Here is a 26,114-nt window from a genome sequence, read left to right on the forward strand (position 1 = left end):
GAAGGGTAGCAGATGTTACCACCACCACCACCACCACCTAAATGATCCCTCAGTTAGTCCCAAAGTAGGGGACAAGGACCTACATGTTTTTAGTGTTGTTAGTCGAGGCATATGAGGAGAGCTTGCCTATAGTTAGAAGGCACATCTGGCGTATCAGGGTCAAGGTAGACTTAGAGCCACCAACAAGCTCACTCAGTCCAAACCTCATGAGCTATTCAGGGAGCCACCTTGGCTCAATCAGTACAACAAGCCCATGCATTGAGAGATGAGCAGGTTAATTAGAGGCCAAAAGAGAGCATAAGCTGTTACGGCACTGGATCAGTTGCTAGGATCCTCTGTTGTGAGAGGTAATTTTATTGTGTTCAATTCTTTGGCTAGTGTGTTGATTAATATGGGTGCGTCGCATTCATTTATATCTACTACTTTTGTTTCTGCTTTGGGGTTATAGATTTATCAGTTAGAGTCTCCTTTGTGGGTTAAGTTACTAGTTGGGGATAGAGTGACATTGGAACCAGTGTGCTACTCTTGCTAGATTGAGGTCACAGATCGCCGACTATCTTTTGACACACTTCTGGGCTACTATATATTGTCAGAGCCACCAAGTGTTTGTATGTACATCTACCGAGGATTGTTTCTATTTTCTATGTGATTGGGGTGATAGTTTGATTCCACTATTGTATGACCTTAAGAGTCGAGGAGGACTTAGTTTCCTCTTTGCTATTTCCTTAGCTAATGAGGGTAGCATGGTTTGGAATGATTTACCAAGGGTAGTTTGTGAATACTTGGATGTTTTCCCTGAAGATATTTCCGGGTTGCCACCCTGTTGAGAGATTGAATTCTAAATTGACTTAGCGCCCAACACAACACCAATTTTCATGGCACCATATAGATTTGCACTCACTGAGTAACATGAGTTGAAGATCCAACTCCAAAAACTTTTAGACAAGGGCTTCATTCACCCTAGTACATCACATTGGGGAGCGTTGACTCTCTTTACGAAGAAGAAGAATAGGTCATTGCAATTGTGTATTGATTATCGCAAATTGAATCGAGTTACTGTAGATACCCAATTTTTGACCGTCCTCAAGACTTGGACGTCACCGTTTGAACACTCGGTGATCATCCTTGTTTGTGTTCGTCTTGAGTTCCCGGAGGTCTCGGCTACGAGCCTTGCCTCAGGATCTCTCAACTCGATTGTTTTTTGTTTGGTTTTGCACCAAACACTTGTGTTTTTGCTTTGGAGGGCAGAGAATGGCTTGTTGGCCATCCCCACACCTCACCAGCCATGGCTTGAGGCTACTGGCCATTGGTTTGTTGCCATCGGCCAAATGTTTGGCCGACCGGTACTCTTTGTGGTCGACCGGCCATCTTTTTTGGTCAAATAGCATTTTTGGCTGGCCGACCACTGTACATCTGCTTTTGCAGATATTTTTATGCCAACTGTGCTAGCTGGCATACACTTTGCTTCCCTCCATACACGTGTATGGAGGGATTTCACTCTTGCTTAGCTTGTTTTGGAAGCTTTGCAAGAGTGAATCTCTATAAGAGGGAGCCTCTTCTCCCTTCATTAGGGTTACAACATTTTTCCAGAGGGCTCTGATATTTGGATTAGGGTTTGCATATCCCCTATCTCTATATCTCTCTCTCTTTTGTGTATAAGTGTGTGTTTGGTCTTATTATTGCACACAAACACCCACCATTACACCTTACCTTGGCTCCTGAGGTGTTAGGGAGCTGTTCTTGAAGTTCTTGACTGGTTTTGAGCTTAACGAACCAGCTGGAGCATTATTTGTGAAGGAGGTCTACAAGGGTAACAATCTTACCCCTTTTTCTCCATTTTTGTATAGCTTTTAACCTATCTTGCAACTATTTTCAGACTTTGTACATAACTAATAAAAGTCTTGTTTTTGAGTGCTTTAAATAGTTATTTAAGGTCACTTTGTTGTTTGAGATTGTTTGACCCCTCTTAGGGCTTGTTTTTGTGCTATTTTGCTGAGCTCCGGGACCACCTTGTTTGGGCCTCCTCACCAATATTGAGAGATTTTAGTGGTGAGGATGGTGGTTTAAGGTCCTAAGAAGGAGAGGGTCCCCTCTCCTTGTTGTCTTTAATATATGTCATTTGAGCCTCATGTGTGAGCACCATTTTTGAACTCATGTTGACCATGTTTCAGTAGGTATTTGGTAGTATTTTGCCATGTTTTACCTCTGTTTTTACTCGGTTTAGACACACCATGCATGCCTTGCATACATGTCTTGTAATGCCATGTTTTAGCCTTAACATGCTTTGTGCTTTGAGCCTTGTTCTAGCATGTTTTTGACCAAGCTTTGTGAAGCTTTTGTGCTTGTTTTGATGTGCTGAAGGTCTGATTTTGGTCATTCGGGTAGTCCATGCTTTGCTTTGTATAGCTACCATGCAACCTCTCTTGTATGCCCTAAGCATTGACCCCTCTAGCATGCCATCCTTGCTTTGTTTCAGTGGTTTGGAACCACTTGCCATGCCATTTTAGTCCTTGTGGTGTGTTTGTATGCTTGCATTTGGTGTTCCTTTAAGGCCTTAAAGGGTTGGTGTTTCATGCTCCATGTTTGTGCCTTCATGTATGCCATCATGTTTAGGCCTCTAGGATGCCATGTCATTGTGTTTTTGGCTCTGTTTTAACATGCTAAAACTCTGATTTTAGTTGTTCAATTCATGCCATGTTTGGTTTTGTTAAGGGTAGTTCAACACCCCTTTGGTGGGCCTTAGACCTTGGACTTTGTTTGCATGCTTCGATTGCCTTGTTTAGATTGATTTGGCATCATTTTATAACATGATTTCAGAGCTCATAATGTATGCCATATGTCCATGTTATCCTCTTTTAAGTGTGCTTAGAAGTTGTCTCCATATGCTTAAGTGTTTAGGCCTTAACATGTGCATGTTTGTGTGTGTTTTGCCTCTCATTCCTTAGCATGTTGGCCACTGTTTTGGGCCTAGTATAGGGCTGCCCAAATTGGTATAAGTCCATTGTTTGCATGTTGTCGCATGCTCACCTTATGTGTTGTCATATACTTAGCCTATTGCATGTGTTGCATGCTTCAATCGCTTTGCATTTGGCACGCATTCTCTTGGCTAAGTTGCCTAACATGTTGTCCATGTTGCACCTTGCATGCTTTCATGGTTAAGTTGCACGTTGCATGCTTGATTAGCTTGCATAGTTATTCCATGTCTTGCATACTTATTTGCTTAGGTTGTGTGCCTGTTGCATGCTTACTTGTTTGCATTTCATGTTGCACACTTAGCTCACATGTCTAGGTTGCATATCATTGCATGTATCTTTCACCTCTTGATCAAGCCATGATAGAGGTTGAAAGCCCCTTTGGTATGTTTCTATGCATTGCATTTCATTTGAAATCAAAATGCACGACTTGGTTCCTTGGGCCATCATGCATTGAAATGCGCGACTGGTGGTCCGATAATCAACGAACATACCCCTTTGAGTCACAAACATGATAAGGGATGTGTTGGTGCACACATTTGCTTGAAATACATTGCCATGCCTTGTTTTGCCCTCTGCTGCTGTCAAAACAGGTTCTGCAGGAAGACTTGGCCGGTTGACTACATGGAGTGCCGACTGACCAATTATTGATGGCCGAGAGCTCAATAAATGGTCGATGGCCATCCGGACATGGTCGGTGGGGTTTCCACTTGGTCGGTGGTGATCCACAGTGTCCATGGAGCATACCTTGAGAGTTGTGAAATTTTCAGAGGAGCAGAGCAGGGGAAACAGAGGCAAACTTGTGCATGGTGGTGGTTTCCGAGCGGAATCGAGCACGCATGCATTGGGCCCTCTTCCTGAGGCGGCTTTTACTGCTTAATTAGCTTAGTTAATTTACTTAACTAGTTAATTATCTGTAATATTTAATTAGCTTGATAGTTAGTTAAATTGTATTATTCTTTCGGTCCCTCCGAACGAGGGCAAACTTGTAATAAGTGTGGGTGCGTATGTGCATGTCTTCCAACCCCCATTTCTTTCTCCCTTTTACTTACCTGCTTTGATGGTTAGTACTAGGGCATATTTAATTTAGCAACCTTATGCTATGCATGCGTGCATCATTCATCAGTATTGCATGCACCAGGCTCGGCGTATCATACTAACTGCATAGTATTTCAAATCAAACTTGAATACATGTTATCTATCGTACCTCACATGCCATTCATAGATTAGCCGAGCCTATTCTAGTGACATTTTGTATGCGATGCATTAGCCATCTTAACATGAATTAGGATCATGCATATGATTACTAACTAGTTCACTGTTTTGGCACAGAGTACGATGAAAGTATTTATGCTTTAGCATCTCGCATAAGTGTGAATGTTAACATGATAGCATGCTTACCATGTGGCTATATGCTTATGTGATATAACTGCATGAATGCCTGTGGATGAAGGTTGGGTTACTTAAATTGGAACAATGCATTGAATGCAAGTTTTAAGCCCACTTAAGAGTGGCAAAACTATATTTTCTAAGCCCACTTGAGGGTGGCGAAATTCATGTCTTAGCCTACTTGCGGGTAGCACCATCAAACCATTTTCAAACAAACAAACATAAAATGTTTCGTTCCAATTCAGGCGACCCAGTCTGTACTTGTTTGCTGTGCGCATAACATAGTAAATCTAGGCTAATAACTGGAATAAGAACACGTAATATTTTCAAAACAAGATATCATGGTTAGTAGAGGTCGATCTTCGGATCGGGCGAGAGGGGGTGCTCATAGCTGACCTTCCCCAATCGTACCCATGTTCCCGAGCCGAGGCAACTTTGGTGATGACAGACACGTGGCCTTAGGCAAACGAGTCAGGGTTTCCTAAATTCCCCCAAAATAAAATATTTAGGTGGCGACTCTGTATCTGGCAAAGTAGTCCATGTTTGGCACTTCTTTTCTAAAAATCTGTTTTCCAAAATGATTTGCCGGATTTGTACTCTTTGGTTCAGATTAAGAACCGTGACGATTTGAGAGTCCGAACTGTAGTGAGCCCATAATGAGCAGAACGGGATTCATCATCCCGGGATGTTCAGGGACGTCTACAATTACCATCAAGAACAAGTATCCTCTACGTAGAATAGATGACTTATTTGACCAATTTAAACGGTCTTGTTATTTTTTAAAGTTAGACTTGAGATCGGGGTACCATCAGTTGAGAGTTAGGAAGGGGGACATCCAGAAAACAGCATTTTGCATACATTATGGCCACTATGAATTCCTTTTATTTTTATTTTTATTTTTATCAGCAAAAGAGAAAAAGACTATATTAATGAACATAGGACTACAACAACAAAAAAGAAGAAATAGGAATGAGTGCAAAAAGCATCATAGGGAAACGAAATCAATCCCAACTAGGTTGGCATCGATAATATCAACCAATCATTTGCTAGCACACCATCAAGGGTTGGTGAGAAACCAACCACAAAACACCGAAACGAACCATACCCAAAAAACAATACAAACCAAAACCAAACAAGGACAGAAAATTAAGATCCCAAATAAAATTCTACAGATCTCTTATAGCCATCAGCAGCATCAAAAAACAGCAATCAGCAGACATATTACACACCATAGATCACAAAACACAGCAGATCTCCTAAGCTAATTGACTAGATCTCACACAGATCACAAAACACATCAGATCTCCCACAACCAATTGGCTAGATTCCAGTGAAAGCAGCAAAACAGGGCTGGACTCAACTTCCCTTCCTAATACAATATTGTACCTGATGCAAATTAAAAACTACATCATTAACAAAGAACTCCACTTTGGTTCGGGATGATTTCACCTACAAAGCTATTCTTACTTTGACAACCTCACATGATTTCACCCACTATGAATTCCTAGTAATGCCTTTCGGTTTAACCAATGCACCAACTTCCTTTATGAACTTGATAAATTGAGTCTTCAAAGAATTTTTAGACTGTTTCATGGTTGTCTTTGTGGACAATATTTTGATTTATTCAACCTCCGAGGAGGAACACTTGCGGATAGTGCTCGACTTGCTTAGGGTGCACCAATTGTATGCTAAATTTGAGAAATATGAGTTTTGGCTGACGGAAGTAAAATTTTGGGGGCATGTTGTATCAGGGAGAAGGAGTGACTATAGATTCTTCTAAGATAGATGTCGTGCAAGATTGGGAACAACCTAAGAATGCTTTTGAAACTAGAGTTCACTAGGATTAGCTAGGTATTATCTCTGTTTTGCAAGGAACTTCCTTAGACTAGCTGCATTATTGACTAGGTTGACAAAAAAGGGGTGCCAAATTTGTGTGGAACGAGACTTGTGAGAAGTCATTCCAAGAACTTAAGACCAAGTTAACTACCGCACTGGTTTTGATAATTTTGGAATGGGGCTTAGGTTGTACCATATATTGTGATGCATCCTGGGATGGGCTTGGTTGTGTGTTGATGGAAGAAGGGAAGGTTGTGGCTTATGGCTCATGACAATTGAAAACTCACAAGAAGAACTACCCTATCCATGAGTGGTAATTTTTGCCTTGAAGATTTGGAGGCATTATTTGTATGGCAAGAAGTTTGAGGTTTTCTCCGATTATAAAAGTCTAAAATACTTGTTTTTCCAAAAAGATTTGAATTTACACCAACAGAGATGGATGGAATTTATGGAGGATTATGATTTTGAGTTACACTATCATCTGAGGAAGGCCAATGTTGTGGCCGATGCCTTGAGTCGAAAATCCGTGAGTAGTTTGGCAAGCGTGGCTATTTGAGAATGGGATATGTTAGGTGAGATCAACGAGTTTGATTTGCGTCTTGGCGAGTCTAGCAAGGTGCTACCTTATTTACCTTAATTGCACAACCCACCTTGATTAGCAGAGTCATAGAAGCACAACAAGGTAATAGTGAGGTGGAGACAATTTGTGAGAGGATCTCTAACGGGAAATAAGAGAAGGGTTTGAACATCCATTCAGATTTAAGTGTGAGATATTTAGACCGTTTATTGGTGCCAGAATCTTGTAGAGGTGAGGTACTTCGAGAATTTCATTACTCACGCCTTGCGGTGCATCTGAGAGGCACTAAAATGTATCATGATCTTAGTCGTCAGTTTTGGTGGAGGGGTATGAAACGAGACGTCGCTTTATTTGTTTTGAGATGCCTTACTTTCCAATAAGTGAAGGTCGAGCACTAAAAACCAGCAAGTTTGCTACAATCCTTACCTATAGTCAAGTGAAAATGGGAGCATGTTATCATGGATTTTGTAGTTGGGCTTCCAGGAACACAATGGGGTAATGATGCTATTTGAGTGATTGTTGATAGGTTGATTAGGTCTACACACTTCATTCCTATGTGCCCCGATGACTCAGTTAATTATTTGGTAGAGTTGTACACTAGAGACATAGTTTCATTTCATGGGGTCTCGATGACCATTGTTTCGAATAGAAATCCTTGTTTCATTGCTCGGCTATGGCAAAGCCTTCAAGAGGCATTGGGAACTAAGTTGACCCTTAGCACCACTTATCATCCTTAGACCGATGGGCAATGTGAGCACACTATTCAAATTTTAGAGGACATACTTAGAGCTTGTGTCCTTGATTTCAAGGGGTCTTAGGAAAGACACCAACCGTTGATTGAGTTTGTCTATAACAATAGTTATCAGGCAAGTATCGAGATGACATTGTTTGAGGCCTTGTATGGCTGACCTTGTAGATCACCAGTTTGTTAGGCCGATGTGAGTGATGCACCGATGTTGGGCCCGGATTTAGTTCGAGAGACGACCGAGGAAGTTGCTCTTATTTGAAAGAGGTTAGCTACGACTCAAAGCTGATAGAAGAGTTATGATGATAAGAGAAGGCGACCTTTATCCTTCGAGGTTGGTGACCACGTGTTTCTTAAAATCTCGCTAAGACGAGGTTTAATGAGATTTGAGGGCATTACAAAAACAATAAACATACATAATTTAAAAGAAAAAAAAAGTTGTTAGGCCTTTTATAATTGGAAATTCCTTTGGACAAAACACAAGTCAATTATAATTGCATTTGTTCTTTTGTTTTTGTGAGAATAAGAGTATTTTAGATGCAAATCCAATCCAGTTTGTGCTCGAGTAAAGCAGTTTGTGTTGAAGTGGAGATTTATGTGCTCAAGCGGTCAAGACAAGCTTGTAGCTTCTCAAAAACCAATAGACAAATCCAGTAGGGCTTCATAGTTCACTTGAGCGAACAAAGTTGCATTCGAGTACTCAAGACATACTTGTAGCTTCTAAAAATTTGAAAGAAAAATCCTGCTACGTCAAAAAGTTTGCTCAAGCGACCAAAGTTGCGCTCAAGCAATATGAGGCAGTTACAGTCACTTAAAAAGTACATTTTTTAATTAGAACTAAAGTGAGACTCTCAAATATTCATTCTTGAAGTGCAAAAAATAAAGAGAGAATTTTCTAGTGAGATCTACATGTGTACCTTGATAAATTGAGTATGATCAATTGATCAACATGCTTTATATTGAAGATCATCAAGAGATTTCTACTTCAATTACACTTTGATAGAGAGATGTTCATCGGTTTATTCCAAAAAACTTGAGCTTAAAAGCTTCGGTGGATTCTAAAGTAGCTCATCATCATGGATTCAATATTTGCATTGTGGATTCAACATTAGGTAAAGCAATTTCGAGGTAAATACAGTGTTGGAAGAGGTACAACGAGTTTGGTTCAATTTAGGTGTGTATTTGCTAGGTAATTAAGAGTTCTTTTATGTAATTCCATTGTCTTTTTAGTGGATTATTTTGTGTCGTTGACTTATGATTTTTTCATCATAATTGGAGGAGTCCAATTGTGATTTTTTTTTTTCAGGTAAAAGTTATGTCATTTTATTGTTGCTTGATAGTAGATCTAATTCAATTATCTCATAATTGGATTAGATCTATGATTGTTTGATTGTGAATTATTATTCATTATAGATATTGAATTCTAATCGAGCTTTACTACAAACACAGAAATGGGGCACAGAATGGGTCGCAGACAAAACACAAAGAGTAGATCTCACATGTGGGTCCCACATAGTTAGGACCCATCCTTTGTGTATTGTTTGTGCCCCATTTTGTGTACCATTTTTGTACACTTAGTTTTTCTTATTCTAATCACAAATCACAATATCAAAGATTCTATACTTTATCAAAAGTAATATTGAATGATGTGACAATAACAATATGCAATTATGATTTGTAGTGGTGGGCTTTTTGAATTCCAACGAATGTTTATAAATGAGTCACATCATTTTGTATAAAATTTTTATATATAAATAGAAAATCTAGGGAAAAATTAACTTTCATGTACTTGTATCCCAATTAGTCCATGAGATATTTTTATATTCCAATAAATCATATTCTTTTGGAGATTTGATTAACTAATTTAGGAATTTCATTGTCATTCCACTTTTCTCTGTTTCTCAGCAATCAAACAGAGGGTTAGGTTTTAAATTTGGTGGTAAGACTTCTTCTTTCTACCACCACCAACAAACTTTCCATTTCTCTTATGCTTTGCTCTCCTTATTCTCCTCTGTCGCCGGTGTCTTTCCTCTCCTTCATTTCCGCGTCTCTCTCTCTCTCTCTGGCATCTTTCTCTTGCAAGTCTATCCCTCTCCAACATCTTCCTCCTACTTTATCTCTCTAAAAACTATTGATTAACATGAGGGTTTTGCTTCAAAACTTCCAAAGCAGCACCAAAAATGTCCAATTGGAAGTTATCAATTGAAATTATGAACCAACTTACAAACAGATTTACATGATTTCAAGACTAACCCACATCAAATCCAATGGAGAAAAAGCGTGAGAAACACATTTCAAACAAAACCCATGAGGCAAAAAAAAAAGGTCCCAAGCAAAGAAAGCCAAAAAGAAACAGATTTGGCAGAGAGAAGCCCGAAGGGTGCTGCGCGGTGGTCAGAATCCGCTGGGTCTTGTGTTCTTCTCTCCGGAGGCTGTGTGGGTGTGTATTTAGGTGGGAAGTATGTATACAATATTTGAATCAAGGGTGATAATTAAAATATGTGCCGTGTGGAATGAGATAAACAATATCTAAACAAATTTATGAGTGTGTGTATTGAGAAATAATATGCACTAAGATAAATAGGGATGTGGAAATAGAAACTAAATAATATATAAACAAATTTTTGTCGATTGTAACTTTGTTCCAAAGAAGTCCTTATATTTTTAAGGCATTGAATCAAGAATACAATCACCTATTTCTTTTGTTTGATTGTTTGGTTTAAATTATTGTGCAATTCCCATCGATTGGGGATTAAAATAATTTTTACTAACACTCACTATTTTATAATACTTTGAATCAGTGTTTTGATGTGAATATGCCACTATATGAACGTTGACAATAATATGAAATACAATGCCACACCGGTATAGTATTGACACTAGTGTGATGTGAACAATCACTTTAATATACGTTTGTAATGATGTGAAAGTTTACACTGATATGATATTAACATTGATACTAATCTAAAAGTAAAATGCATACTATTATTTTTTCAAAGATGTTATCATTTTGAGGTTTACAAAATATATACACACTATTATGATAAACACTATGTTATGATACAAATATTCACACCCTTATTGAATATTGTATCTGATATTCATATCGATGTAAAATATTCACATTGTTATTGAATATGTACATTTTCTTTATGGCTTGGTTTGTTTAGGATGAAATAGATAGAAAGTGAAAGAAAGAGAAAAAAAATTCAACTTCAATGAGTTTGTTTAGCTTGAAAGTGGTGGAAAGTATAAGAAAACTAATTTTTTTGTACAACCCATATTAGCATTGTAACTAATTTTTTATTTCTTGCAAAAAACACAAGAAAACACAAGAAAAATTTAATGTGTGTGTGAGTTATCTGTAACTAAATTTTTAAATTTTTCTATCTTTTTCTTACAAAATTTTCATTTTAATCAAATACTCACAAGAGAATTTATTTTATTTTCTATTTTTTTTCCTTTCATTTAATTTTTGTTTACTTTCACTTTCTACCAAAATTTTTTTTTTTTTCTAATCAAATGGAGCCTATGTGAATGTTCATATTACGTTGAGTTATAAATATTGATTTGATATTGTGTTGAAACCCATAAATTAAATGTTAGGTTACGGAAGGCAATAAATACATGAACTTCTATTTTTTTTTAATTAGCGTTACCGATGTCGTTGATTGAGGGAATAAAACAAATCTTGGACTTTTTAAATTTATAGGTTCTTCTTATGGAATTTAGCAAACAATCTCAGCATTCTTCTTTTGGAATATTATATTTAAATTTATTTATTTTTGGAATGATTTTGAAACAAGATGTATGATGTTAGACTTGATCCCACATTGCCAATCTAAGTTATCCAAACTTAGTTAATATAATATATGGGACTCTTTATTCATTGCCAATTAATTTTGCGTTGGATGCTTCAACAGTATTTACTTATTTTCATATGAAAAATAGTGGCAATAGAGTCATTTCACATTAAAAAGACTTAACGCGTTATAAGAATATGAAATGAATCAAATGAATCATAAGATCGAGAGTAGATAGATATCAATGCATTTGAATTTTCATGCCACATGCCAGTCAAAGCTACCACCCCCACTTTTCATTTCTAATGTCCCCACTACCAGTTCACTCAACCTTTCCCTCTTGCCTTTCAATTATCTCACAAAATTATTCAATGCAATACCACAAAATGAATAGTAGTGTTCACCCAATTGTCTTTTCTCCTCCCATCTCCTCTTTTCTTTTAGAGGACTTGCCTTCTTAAATTTTCCAAATTGAGAGTCTTGTGTGATCTTGAGAGTAATGGCATATGACTATTAAGCATGAGTCTCTACAACCATTTTCCCAAAAAAGAAAATACTTGACTTCTATTTGGGATTGCATGTTATGGCTTGAAGACGAGGTGCTACAAGTTTATCAAGATATGTGACTTCTTAGAAGACTTGTGGGATATTTTGCCTAAAACCCCGTGTTCAATTGGAGCTATGTGTGGACTTGAGCAAGAGGCGATTTGGGACAACTTCTAATGTCAATAGTTGGTATTTTCAAGTATCCTAAATGCTATTAGATAATACGTACGATCTTGAGAGTGAAGCATTACAAAACTATTCTAACCACATAATGTCCAAATAATGGTGAATGAATACTTTTTCAAAAACTCTCGACCCTTATTAGGTATCATGTGTGATCTCGAGAGCGAGGAGCTACATGATCAAATAAGAGCATAATGCTGAAATAATAGTTGTTGGATCATTAGATTTTTCATTAGATTTTTTAAGGGCAAACTCGTCAATTTGATAAAATATAAACTAATTTGACAAAAGTAAATATCAAACAAATATTTTTGAATTTTTAAAAATTATTTCTATCCACTAAAAATAAAATTATGTAAAATTGATAAATCTTTAGACATTTATTTATTTTTTTTATCAAATTAATTTTTATTATGTGTTTGGATGATAATCATATAAAATTAATTTTTAAAAATTAATCATGTAATTTTTATTAATGTTTATCAATTTTACATAATTTTATTATTGGTGGATAAAAATAATTTTTAAAAAATTAAAATATTTTTTTGACATTTATTTTTGTCAAATTAGTTTATATTTTATTAAATTGACGATTTTACCCTTGAAATTAAACAATGGTATCTTCAATTGTCCTTATTTGGAACAAGATTCAAAATTCAGAGTCAAATGTGTCACAATTGAAAAGACAGAGATCAAAGTGGCACAAGTCCCAAACTGTAGAGACTGTTAATGTAATTCACCGTAAAAAGTAATATTGCCAAATGAGACCTAAAAGCGCTCAGTAAAGTGCCTACACCTTCCCGACTCATAATTGTAAACCCTTGATCCCAACTCTTGTTTCCTTAAACAAAAACTCAGAGTCACACATTTTGAGTTAATACACTAACAAGAAGATTAGTAAATCCCAATTCTTCAAAAACTTATATGTTTCCACAATTTTTCTAAAACTATCTTTTCTAGTGAATTAGGTTGGGTGTTGTGACACTATTAGAGACGTAAAAAAAATCAAAAAAACTGACCAAATCGATTGAACCGAACTAAACTGCTATATTTGGTCTATTTTTTTAACAAGGATCGGTCTGTGCGATTTTAAATTTGATTTTTTTTCGGTTTTCGGTTTGAGATCAATTCAAGCACCTTGTGCACCGAACTAAACCGAAACCGACCACTTCAACATATATTGTATTTGTAATAATAATATAATGATATTAATAAGTATGATAAATTATTAACCTTAATTAATTAACCTTAACATCTTTATAACCTAAGTTTATAAACTCCTATTATATATAATCTTAATTCTAACTCATTATTCTTAAAACCTTAGTATTTTTAAACTTTTTTTGATTTTATTTTTATTAATCTAGGAATTGAAAATTATTTATTAAATGGATGGATTGGATATGTTTGAAATGGTAGACAAATAACTAATTTAATATTTTTACATAGATTTGTAATTATATTTAAAAGTGGCTCAAGTTTGAAAGATCCTAGACCGATTAAAACGGACCAAATCGAACCATTTCAATCAGTTCGGTTTGGTACGGTTTGATGGGAGAAATAGTCTGTATTAGTGTTCAAAATAACAAAACCGACATTGTCAGTTCGGTATAATTTTTTACCTAAATACCGACCGTACCAAACCAATTGCATCCCTAGACACAACTAAACTCTTGTTAGGTGGGACTAGGTCTAGTTAAAGGTATTTGGGTTGATAGTAATCGATTAGTAGCACAAAACTAGGATGGCTTTGGACCTGCAGTGCACATGCATATCCTTGAGATTGAAAACATATAGGCGTGACATAGGTAACTCATGGTTGACTTCAATACATAACTTGAAAATCATTGAAAATGGAATTGGATAATGACTAGTGTCCAGTTGGGAATTACAGCGTTGCACTCCTCTGTTTTGTGAAAATGGAACTAAGTAAACAATAAATGCATGAGGTAATTCAAATTGGTTTTGTGAAAGTGTTTTGCATTGAGAAAATCATCTTCATTTATATATTGTATGACATTATGATCACATAGGTTATGATTGCATATTGAACATGCTAATTGCACGCTATTATTGGGCTATACGCTCAAGTTGTTGATATTTTTAGGCGGGTGGGAATCCGAAGCCACAAGGTGGCTCAAAACCCTTTTCTTACATGTGATGGCCGTAGAGCCAATTGTCTTGTTATAAGGTCATGGATCTCCTTTTGGGATGTAAGGTGGTAGTGTCATTTGTTGATTGAGAGCAAAAGATCTCGTTGTTAACCCAAAATATTTATTCTGATCAACAATGATTGAGAGCCCTTTTTTTTGAAAGCCTCCACAACCTCCTTAGATCTCCACCATTGATGGTATGGACCCCACACATACATAAGTACATCTTACATATACATGAGATCCAAAGAGAGTTGTGCAAATCTCTAAAAAATGAGGATTTCAAGTATTTTTCTTATTTTGATAATATACAATGATTTTTGAGGAATAGTTTGACAAGTACAATGAATTTTTTTAATTTTCCTTCCAAAAAAAAGTATTCGGTGTCTTGTTCAACAATTTTCACCTAATTTTAAGCAAAAGGTGATAGACAGAAATCACATTGATCCAGATTAAAACAATTTAGATGTAAAATTAATATAATTAAAAAACTAGTCTTTGATTTTTGAGGTTTGAGAGGTAAAATATTGAAACACAATTTCCAACCAAAATTCTTAACTTGAGGCATTGCTCTTTGGGTAAAATTTACATAATCAATAGGTAGATGAAGTGGGAAAACCAGCATTCAAGTTCTAAAATCTGCCTAATTGTAGCTTTATAAACTAAATTCAAATGCTAAAATCTGCCGAGCATTAAATAACATTAATAAATAAATAAAGTCTCAAAAACTTTGATTTGAATTCTGCAAAATGTAAGTAGTTTCAATTTCAACTGCATAAGCAATGTACATTGTAAGAATTGCAGATTTAACAATAGCAATATTGTTCATATTCATCGGTGCCCACATGTTTGTATTCAGAAATTTACCAATATCAAAAGCCAACATTCCCATCACTAAATAAACATACTACATAAAATACAGAAATCTACGCTTTGAAATCACAATTGCAGACAGCAATAGATAAGCTGATTTTGTTTTACATCAAAATATCTGGTTTACTGCGATTCTCTCTTGAGAACAAAACAAAATCAACTAAAACACAAAATGTGATCCGAGTGTCATCCGCTAAACTAAAAATTGCCTGACACAAAGCCCATGTTGCTTGGCTATAACACATCCTCGTGATAGAGATGAAGTCCCAGACCAAAACGAGCACAAGCTCGACGAAATGCCATTGCTTCTGCCTTCTGCACTGGATCTCCATAGCCTGCATCATTTACAGGAGCAGTACCTGTTGACTCCTTGTATATCTTATCAAAAACACAAAAACAAAAGTGAAGAGCAACCGAGGTCAGTTCCCTCACACATATATTTTCCTATTGAGATTCATAAAAATTAAAAAAAGAAAAAAAAGAAAAGAAAAGAAACAGGAAGGAGTGAGAGAGAAAGAATTGGCACATACTAAAAAAAAATAGTAATAATGTTGAACAATCTTATACACGCAAAAGAAATAAATAAATTTATATTGACACGTTGTATAATATAGTTTTTATATAAAGACGTGGTTACAATATCTAAAAGCCACCAACTATAAATTATTTAAAACCCATTACATTCTTTCTTGACATTCCAAAAATGGACATAACAACCCTAAATAGAGTAATGTAATAAATAAATAAATAAATGAAAATCTGTCAGACAGTTCCTAGAACACATGCATTTTACACAAATCTGTCAGACAGTTCGTAGACCAGGTGCATTTTACATAAAGATGCATTTCAGTTCCTTGAGCCCTTGACCTAAGATGAGTTTTTTAACCGATTATATATGCCCCTTCGTGTTTCTCTCCACTGAGAAGAGACAAACTTTTAATAAAGGATAGACGGATGATGTAGAAATCTTTAGCCAATAAAGGAGCTCTTGCATAGAAAGTCATGTTTGTTAGAAATTTTAATTTTTAGGAGTTTCTACTCTGGTTAGAATTTCCCTTACAAAAATTTTAAGTTAAGCTAGTAGTCCTTTCCAGGGCTACTATCTAGCCTAGTATTAGTTTATAAAATTTCTATTGCTGGAACTTTATATGGTTGCTTTATTAGATGGAGCAATTTTGAGAAAGTTTATCTTTGCGATCGGCTAGTATTCTACATATCAGGCTCCTTTCTATAAAGGATACTAGAGTAGAGTGAAGAGTTTCTCTTGATTAAAAATGAGTGTTGAACTCTTGTACTGATTCGAGCGTGGATCCCAATCGATCCCTCAAGAGATAAGGTACTTTCCCTTTATTAATCTTATCTGCTGAAATTCTATTATTGCAAATCTATTTTTAGTTTCTTTAATTTAACTATCTAGTCTGGAGGACCAACGCCTGGTAACCATTATGTTTCAAACCTTAACTCCAAACCCTTGTTTAAATCTTCAAAGCCACACTTTTCCTTGTGGTACAGCCACAGAATCAAAGAACTATACGTTGGGATAATTCGGTTTAAAGAACTACAAATTATAGTTAAAACAACTTATATGAAAGGGAAAGAAAATCCATCAGTAATGACCCTTGGTTGATATTTCAACAACATTACCATCAACTTTAATAGATACCTGTTTTCTTCTTTTTAACAAAGAAATAAAATCCACTTCTGCCAATACGTTTTCCTCATTCAATGCAGATAGCGCCAACAGGAAGAATCTCAGAAAGTAAAAAGCAAAAGAGATCAAAGAAACTAATACATTAGAAATCATGCCAAATGATAGTACCCTTCAGCAACTTCCATTGATTTTAGGCTTACATAATAGGTCTCCAAGCCAACCACTGAAATTGGTTGCCCCAGCCAGCCAGAACTTTAGGACAGGACCTTGTCAGTTGTTACAACCTACTCTAGCCTATATCTAAGGGGAAAAAGAAAGGGGATCACTCCTGACACTCCACACGGGGCTCAAACTCACAACCTCCAAGAGATGCAACATCTAATGCATTAATAGACGCACTATCAATTAACCAAAGTTACAAAACTATAGAAGAAAGCAATGCACATTTGTTATTAAAAAATCAAGTCAATTTAATAAAGTGTCATCAAGCCTGAATCTTGCATGCTCTACACAAGCTTTAAGCATGCAGAATAATTTGGTTTTGACTGTCAGGGTCGCTCCTGCCTCAAGAAAAATTAAGCTCAATATGTAACTTGATAAGTTAAAAAAAATTCCCAGCAGTCACCAGTGAGATAGCAAAGTTAACTACATATATTAGAAGGTACTATAGACTTCCATATGATGCTTGGCATTAGCAAGGTAATGACTTGAAGCAATGACAAAATGGCCCATTTAACTCAGCAACAGAAAACATTTTCAATAATTCACACTAAAAAAATTTGAAAACATTAAGCTTGTCAATCTTCACTAACTAGAACAATACCAATCAATGTCCAGAAGCAGACTAGGTATGAGTACGTCACTACTACCAATCTAAGATGCATGCATATTGTGATACAAATGAACAAATTATGAAGCATAAAGCAGCAATGGTACCTCAGCATCAGTCCCATACAGTGTGACACGGTAAACAACAGACACAGACTTGCCATCAGCCGAATACGTTATGCTTCGAACCTCACCAGACCATTCTACAATAGATTGAGAATTTGAAAAGTTTTCAGCATTCACAGATCTCAGTGCCCCTTGCAATTGGAATTAAAATCACTTGGTGAAAGAAAATAGTGAACTTTAACGTACCTGGAGCATGTAAGTTCATAATCCGATTCACGATATGCCTAGCAAGAATGATAAGACAACTAGAAATGTCAGATAACCTTCCTTTCCAAGTACTAAACATTAGATCTTAACTCTGATTGCTACATTATAAATTGGATTAGTGTGCTCCTTACGTAACAAATAAAATGTAACGTTGAATAGGACAAGAAAAAGTTCATAAGATAAAAAAATAAAAAAAATAAAAGAAACTCATACTTTAGATTATTTTAGCCCTTTCAAGATTGATAACAAGAAGTTTCAGCACCATTCCTGAGTAAAAGAAATTTAAAAAAAAAATTAGGGCAAATTACATATACACCCCTCCAGGTTTGACAAAATTACAAATACCCCCCTGAGGTTTGAGAAATTACGAATTCCCCCCTGAATGCTATATTTGCATAAGAAATTAGGGGGTAATTTGTTATGAAATATAAACCTCAGGGGGTAAATTGTTATGAAAATACAAACCTCAGGGGGCGGGATGTAATTTCCGAAACCTCAGGGGGGTATCTGTAATTTAACCAAACCTGGAGGGGTGTATATGTAATTTGCCCAAAAAATTAAGTATAATATTATAAAAAGAGGCACCAACAGGGTGCAACCCATGTACAAAAGAAAACCACTATCATCTACACATCAAAAACCTATTCAAAGGTGTCCATAAATCCAAAAATTGGTTCAAGGATGGGCTAAAAAGCATGGACACAGGCATGGACATGAGACATAGTGATTTTCAGGAAAAAAGGATATGGACACGGCAGGGATATGACAACAAATATAAATAAACACATTTTTATCCACGAATAACCAAAAATAATGAAAAACTACCTTTAATTCAACATGAAAAAAACCATTCAATCTATAATTTAAAATATGTTACATGGACTCGGGTACATGTATCGGGTGTGGGTGTGTATCCAAATATCAGACTTTCATAAATTTAAATCTTAGGATCTTGGGATACGTATCCAAAATTATATAGGAGTGCGGGGACGCATCATATACACAAACATATTGCATATTATATAATATCCTTAGAAAAAATATTGTAAATTATATAAAAATATACTTGAACTTGAAAAGGATTCAAAAAAAATATGAAATTTCTATATCTAATTCATGTGAGAGGCTAAAAATATTGCTTTACTAGCAAATGCGAGTTTCTTCTTCTCATATATTGTAACAAATTAAAGGATCTGAGTGTCTAAATTGAGTACGAGTGTCAGACACATACCTCATACCCTTACCCACGTCATATCCGGTGGACATAGGTATTGTGGGGGATATAGAAGAGTTCATATAACACATACACAATACAAGCAGAAACCATTACATCACAAATGTCAAAAGAATTAAAGTTCAATAATGAATAAACCATTACATCACAAATGTCAAAAGAATTAAAGTTCAATAATGAATAAATCATGCATCAAAAGTACATAAACCCCACTATTTTGTTTAAGAATTAATATGGTGTTAACATTTACCAAAAGAACTAGAAATTCCACAGAACTAATGTGAATGCAAGCATATAATAGGAACATTGGAAAGATGAGAGGGGCAATGTTGACACATTTTGAAATGATAAAATGTTAGAGTTGGCTGTATTTCGAAACTTCTATCTACAAATAGCCACCGTTTAGTTTTTAGATTCAACAGTGCTCCGATTTGGAAATCCAAATCATTCATTACTCACTTAGAACAAGTGAAACCTTTGATTAATAAAGAACATAAATTAAAAGGAAATAAGAGACTTAAACATGAACACAACGCATTCATTAAAATTTTAAGGCTTTGATGCCTCAAATTACATGAAACGGTATAAAAAGAGAGGGCTTGGAACCCTTTACCTATAACACGCCATGTCTATAAACACAGAAGAATATTTGCAAATTCTTACACTCCATTTGGATTGAGTGATTTGGTAAGAAAAGAAAAGAAATTGAGAGAATGAAATTTCACATCTCTTGTCTGGATGATTAATAGTGGTAATGGCGAGAAATGAAGAGAAATGGGGTGAGAAAGACAAATCACTCCAAACTTAAGTTTTGTTTTTCACCCAAAGTGGTGAGAACCAAAGCAAATAAAATAAAAAATTTATAATACCTAAACTACCCCTCTAAATACAAAGCAAATAAAATAAAAAGACACATGTATCCTCTTTTAATTAGCATATCCATCCAAACAGAAGGTGAGAAACCAATAATCGCTTCCTTTCTTTTCTCATCTCCCAATCCAAACAGAGTGTTAAGAGATAATAGGAAAGCCCTACTCATCTGATCGGTTTGGTCTTTTGCAATTTCATTTATCTCATTTAGCATCACCACCGTAGGCCCTTCATGTGTCATCTCTTGATTGGGCATTTGGCTTCTTATTATCTGCTGACCCCACATGGCATTTGATCTTTATCAAGACAACTTCTTGATTGGCTTTGAGTTTTGCAAACACATGGGACTTAGATATTTCCCTGTAAGTTTGTATTCCCACCGTAGGCTCTACACGTATCATTATCCCAATCAATCCCCAAATCTTTGGTTTAGTTGAAATTTACATGCCAAAAAATGCCCCCTCTCATGATTCATATAAGTAGGTTTTTACTATGTGAATCATGACAACTTTAAACTTCTTTTTTTTTAAAACATTTTTCTTTTATGTGTGGGCTTTCTTTCCATAGGTGACCCTCATTTTCCTGTGGGCTACTCTTAACTTGGATCATGGGCTTTTCCTTTTTGTTTTGTGCATGGATGCCTTTTTTATGGGTCTATTACAGTCTGAGGGAAAGTTCATTAAAGCATGAAGTCAATACTAAGTGAGTGAGCTATTTACAATGTTTCACTTTCACATTAAAGCATGAAGTCAATACTCAAAAAAAGGAGGTCCATGATTTAAGCACAAATGTTTCACTTGTAACAGTAATGAGGGCAGAAATTCTAGAGTTTGACACCTTCAAAGAATTGTACATGAATGATGAATATTTTGGTCCTATCATGCAAGCTGCGGTGGCTGGTGAGTGTAATGATTACTCCATCAAAGAAAGTGTTCTTTTCAAAGGGTCACAGCTCTGTGCTCGTGACTACTCTTCAAGGGAGACGATTGTCATTGAACAGCATGCTTTGGGATATTCTGGTTGTGATAAAAGCATTGCATTGTTGAAAGAAAGTTATCACTAGCCAATGTTGAAGCACAATGTACCTAGGCATGTTCAGATACACCATATTTGCCAACATTCAAAGAGAGGAACAACCAATGCAGGGTGGGTTTATATGCTCCTCTCCCGACTCCATCCAAACTGCATGGAGTGATGTAAGTATGAATTTCATTCTTGGTCTTCCACACAGTCAAAGGTGTTAAGATTCAAAATTCTATGAAGTATGGATACCTCTCCAGTGGTCACGTACTGGTGTTCAACACGTGCCAGACATGGACACGAATGTCCCATTTTTTTTTTTCAGTTGGACATATTCGGGACACATGATGCCCCAATTTTATTTTTTCCACCCAAGTAGCATTTGATGAACTTGATGAGATTAAATAGAGATAATTGTTGAAAAGTCCAAGCTAAGAAGGGTATAAGTAACTAGGTTCAGTGGATATTTTTTGTTAGCGAGAGGTCCACCTTTTGTGAAATAGTTTGGTGAAAAGTACTTTTGTTTGTTTTGAAAGATATTTTGCTTCCAATTTTATCCCTTAATTTATCTGTTGACTTTTTTTTATCTATCGACTTTCGTTGACTATCTATTCAAAATTTTCCCTATTTGTTTAATTTTTTTTTTATCTTATCTGTCTAATTTTATGATCTTTTCAATTCAAATTTTATTCCTATCTATTTCAATTTTTTTCCCTGAATTTTATATGTTCAAATTTTATCTGTTCAATTTTTTGTATTTTTATTTTTTTCTATCTGTTGAAATATCAAGCTAAACCAAATCCTATCTGTTCAAAAATTTATATCTGTTCAAATTTTTCTTCTCTCTCTCTCTCTCTCTCTCTCTCTCTCTCTCATATTTGTTCAAAAACATCATCAACAACAAAAAATCTTATTTGTTCATCAACAATAACATCATCACCGAATCCTATCTGTTCATCATCATCATCATCATCATCATCTACAACAATATCACAAAAATTTTAAAAAGAAAACAAAAAACAAATTTGTTGGTATCTCTTTCGCTTCCAAAGTAATCGTCTTCCTTGTCAAAGTCTTCCAAAGTATCTCCTTTCATTGAGACCTATGTCAAATATATATATACTATACCAGCAAACTTAAAGGGCAAAAATATTAAACAAAAAACAACACAAGGCTTTCAAATATGTAAATAAATAATCACTTACAAACACATTCAGTGAGATTCATGATCCAAAAAACACATTTTGTTCAACTTTCTTCAGCTAATTCACTAATCATCTCCAATCATTTCATCAAAATTGTAGGAAATCAAGGGAAAGGAAAATTTTCCAACAAGTTAACGATGAAACAAATCCAAACCAAACGTCAAACTCAAATTTGAAGAATTTTTAAGAAGAGTAAAAATTTGAGATGGTTTTCTTTAATCAAAAATGGTTTTAGAAAAAGATTTTTAGGATTAAACCAAAACAGACAAAGATATCAATGTAAGGATTTGCTTCAAATGTAGAGATAATAATAGTGTTCAGATCAAACCTTTTAAAAAAAAAAAACAAGTAAATAAATGTAATCGCATGAAACAAGAAAGTGATAAAGAAGAATAAAAAGTAAATAATAGTGTTTCAGTTCCAGAGTTTGGAACAGAGAGAGAGAGAGAAAGAGAGAGAGAGAGAGAGAGAGAGAGAGAGATGCTTTCATGGCCGATCAGAGAGCTCTGATGATATGCTGCAGAGATTTAGAACGCTCCAATGCCAAAACGACACCATTTTATCGAGCTAAGATCTTCTCTAACTTTGTCAAGCTCTAGATCTAGAAGCTCAGCTACCGCCACACCGCCAGAGTCCGACACTAACCATCCCTCCCTCATCGCCGTCTTTCACTCCTTGTTAGTAACCGAGGGAAGAAGATCCAGATCGTCTCGCAGTGGTGGTGGTGGATCTGAATTTCAAGGCCGGCGGTGGTGAAGCTACGAATCTAAATCTCACAATTTGGATCTCATGGCGGATGAGGGCAGCGGAGCAACGACGGAGGAGGCAGAGCAGCGACAAAGGAGGAGCAGCGGTTGAGAGAGAGAGAGGAGAGTGATTTTCTCTTTATTCACTGCTGTGTATATGATATATATAGGATATTTTGGTCATTTTATCTAAACTTGTCATTTTGGACAAAGCATTCCAGTGCATGGACCTTTGGCCTAACAAAATTGAAATTTAGATTTATGGACTGAGTGCCCTTAAATATTTGGCATAAATAAATATATGATATTCTAATATACATCACATAATAAATACATATAATTATATGTATTACACGCAAGGTTTCAAAAAGTGGTGTTACGTAACAGTTACGGCCGTTACGTAACGGTTGCAGCGGTAGGCACTACCCGTTACACCTTTTTTGCAGTGTGACGGAAATTTACATGTTACACTCGTTTTTGCGGTGTAACGAAAATTTACATGTAACGGCCGTTTTGGTGTTCGTAACCACCGTAGCGGTATCGTAATAGCCTGTTACACACATTTACAATACTCTGAATAGCTTTCTTTCAAAAAAGAAAAAAAAAAAAGCTTACAAAATATACATAATACACATTCTGCAATATTCAGTAGCTCAAAATTAATTTTTATTTATGTCTCAGTTAGTTCAGATATTGGTCAAAAATAATTTTGAAAATATTTAAAATTATTATTCTTAAGAAATAAATAAAAATAAGAGGTAAATATGGATTTATGACATATAAAGTTATGGAAAATGAGTGGGAGCACTAATTAGTGCTACTACTAATGATGTGGTAGTAGGCCCCACCATGAATGATTTGATGTTTTGGCCTTGGTGTTGTATTTTTTTTCTTTTTTTATTGAGTGTCATGTCATTAGTGGTCTTTTTAGAGCTCCAAAATTAATGATCTCTATCATTGTTGTAAAGTTATTAACTATTGAAATAAAATGTAAAAAAACTCTTTTTGTAGTGATTTAAAAATATAAAATATATTGAATCATACTTAAAAACTAACAAAACTTGATCAAAATCAATTTTAAATTCCAATAAATGTGATTCTGGAAAAAAAAATATGCATATCAGGTAAGTTTTTTGTCAAATTATGTGAAAAATAAAAAAATTCACGGTTCCGATTACCGCAACCGTTATGCTACGGCCTTTACACCTCACAACCGCAACCGCAATCGCACCACCACAACCATTTTTGAAACCTTGATTACACGTGTTCCTCACATACCGAGTTCTGCATTTTTTAAAATTTTGCATGTATGTGCATGTGCTTCTTAGGATTCAATTATGGTGGTGGTGAATCAATTATCCAAAATGGCCCACTTAATTCCCTGTCATAAGACAATGGATGCATCAAATGTAGCAAATCGGTATTTTAAAGAGATATTTTGTTTATATGGCATCCCTTGGTCAATTACTTTTGATTGTGACTCAAAGTTCATTGGACATTTATGGAGGACTTTTATGGAAGAAAATAGGGACTAACTTAGCATCTTATCATCCCCCCAAAAAATGACCAAATAAGTGGTTAATTGCAGTTCGGTTTGGATAACTTGTGGCGATGCTTAATTGCAAACAAACCTAAAGAATCGGATTTGGTAGTACCTTATGCTGACTTTTCTTATAACAAATCTAAAAACCACACTGCTCAACTGAGTCCATTTGAGATTGTTAATGGACAAAGTCCAAACACTGTTTTCGATCTAGTTCCCATTACAAATTCAAAGAATGCTAGCATGAGAGCTGAAGAAATGACTGATAATATCATGTCCATACATGAGAAAGTGCGATGACAAATTGAAATAACCAACACAAAGATAAAGCAGTTGCAGATGTTCATAGTTGCAAGGTTACTTTTAAAAAAGGAGATCAACTGTGGATTGTATTAACAATAGATTGAGTTCCAGCAAGTCTAAACTATAAGTTGCATGATCGAAAAATTGGACCTTGTAGAATTTTGAACAAAATCAATGCTTACCAGCTGCAGTTGCCAAACCACATTCACGCCTCAGATGTTTTTAATGTCAAGCGTCTCCATCGTTACAAGGGTGACTTGTCTGAGGATTTAAACTTGAGGGCAAGTTTCTCGCAACGAGGCGGGTCTAATACAGTGGTTGAATCCTTCAAGTAAAAGGATTTGCGTTTTCTAAACACAGAAGTTATGGAGTTGTCGTTTCAAGATTGAGAAGTGATAATATTCAAATTTTGTTCCTATATAAACTTGGTGTATCTAATCAAGAGGTCATATTGAAGTTATCAAATATTTATTTTCATCATGTACTCATTCGTTATCTATAAAATGATTACTTTTTTTGCTGATAGTAAAAAATAAAAAATAAAAAAGTAGTATCATAAGCTATATTCAGCTTTATCTTGGGTTGCTTGGGTATTCATACTCTACTTAGTTCCTCCTTCATCTCCCTAATTGACCTTGTAATCTTCTATGCACCACTGACACTGGACCAAAAAAACCCCAAGTTCACATTTATTCACAGCCAAAGGTGGACAAGACTCCAAAGGCAACACGTCCCTCTCTTCACACTTCACAAATTGAGAACTATCCAAGATTGCCAATTTTAATCCACCTTCTTCATACTTCTCCACCGAAGCTCCATCACCCATATTTACCACTCCAATTAACCCCTCCTCAGCAACAGATTCTCTTAGCACTACCCATATAGTGCCTTCCTCTTCTGATCCTTCTAATTTCACTTGAATTATAAGAGTACTCTCTTTAAAGAGTAAACCATTACTGAAGCTTCTCCTAACATGACTCATTATTAGTTCCACCCAGCAACATATAATGACCAACCCTCAGATAGTACGAATTAATATAGTGAACCTTTCAATGCCTTCTATCATACAATCTTCCAATTGAGTTACTATGGTATGCAATCCATTCAAACCTAATAATATATGTAAAATTTAAAAGATATCAACTGGAAATGATGAAATTAGAGCTTTTTAATTTCACCTTGCCTTTGCTAGGGAACTTTCCGAGTCATATAAATACTATGGCTGTACCATCTCTTGGACCAAAGCGTAACTTAGAAATAAATCCTCAACAAAGATAATTAGAAGATTATTGTTGGCTACATAT

At 35.4% G+C, this 26,114-nt stretch overlaps 1 protein-coding gene across 1 annotated transcript; it reads right to left on the reverse strand.

Moving 5' to 3' along the window:
* Positions 1 to 15,025: 15,025 nt before the first annotated feature.
* LOC114296303 (DNA repair RAD52-like protein 1, mitochondrial) lies at positions 15,026 to 18,057 on the reverse strand. The gene is made up of 3 exons (XM_082868871.1): positions 17,869 to 18,057; positions 17,665 to 17,759; positions 15,026 to 15,455 (listed from the first exon to the last, which is right to left on the reverse strand). Exons 1-3 carry the CDS (start codon positions 17,966 to 17,968, stop codon positions 15,312 to 15,314), a joined length of 339 nt encoding a protein of 112 aa, XP_082724997.1. The 5' UTR covers positions 17,969 to 18,057; the 3' UTR covers positions 15,026 to 15,311.
* Between the last annotated feature and the right edge of the window lie 8,057 nt (positions 18,058 to 26,114).

Source organism: Camellia sinensis, chromosome 5 (assembly GCF_055761805.1).
Source record: "Camellia sinensis isolate YWXY chromosome 5, ASM5576180v1, whole genome shotgun sequence".
Classification (NCBI taxonomy): Eukaryota; Viridiplantae; Streptophyta; class Magnoliopsida; order Ericales; family Theaceae; genus Camellia; species Camellia sinensis.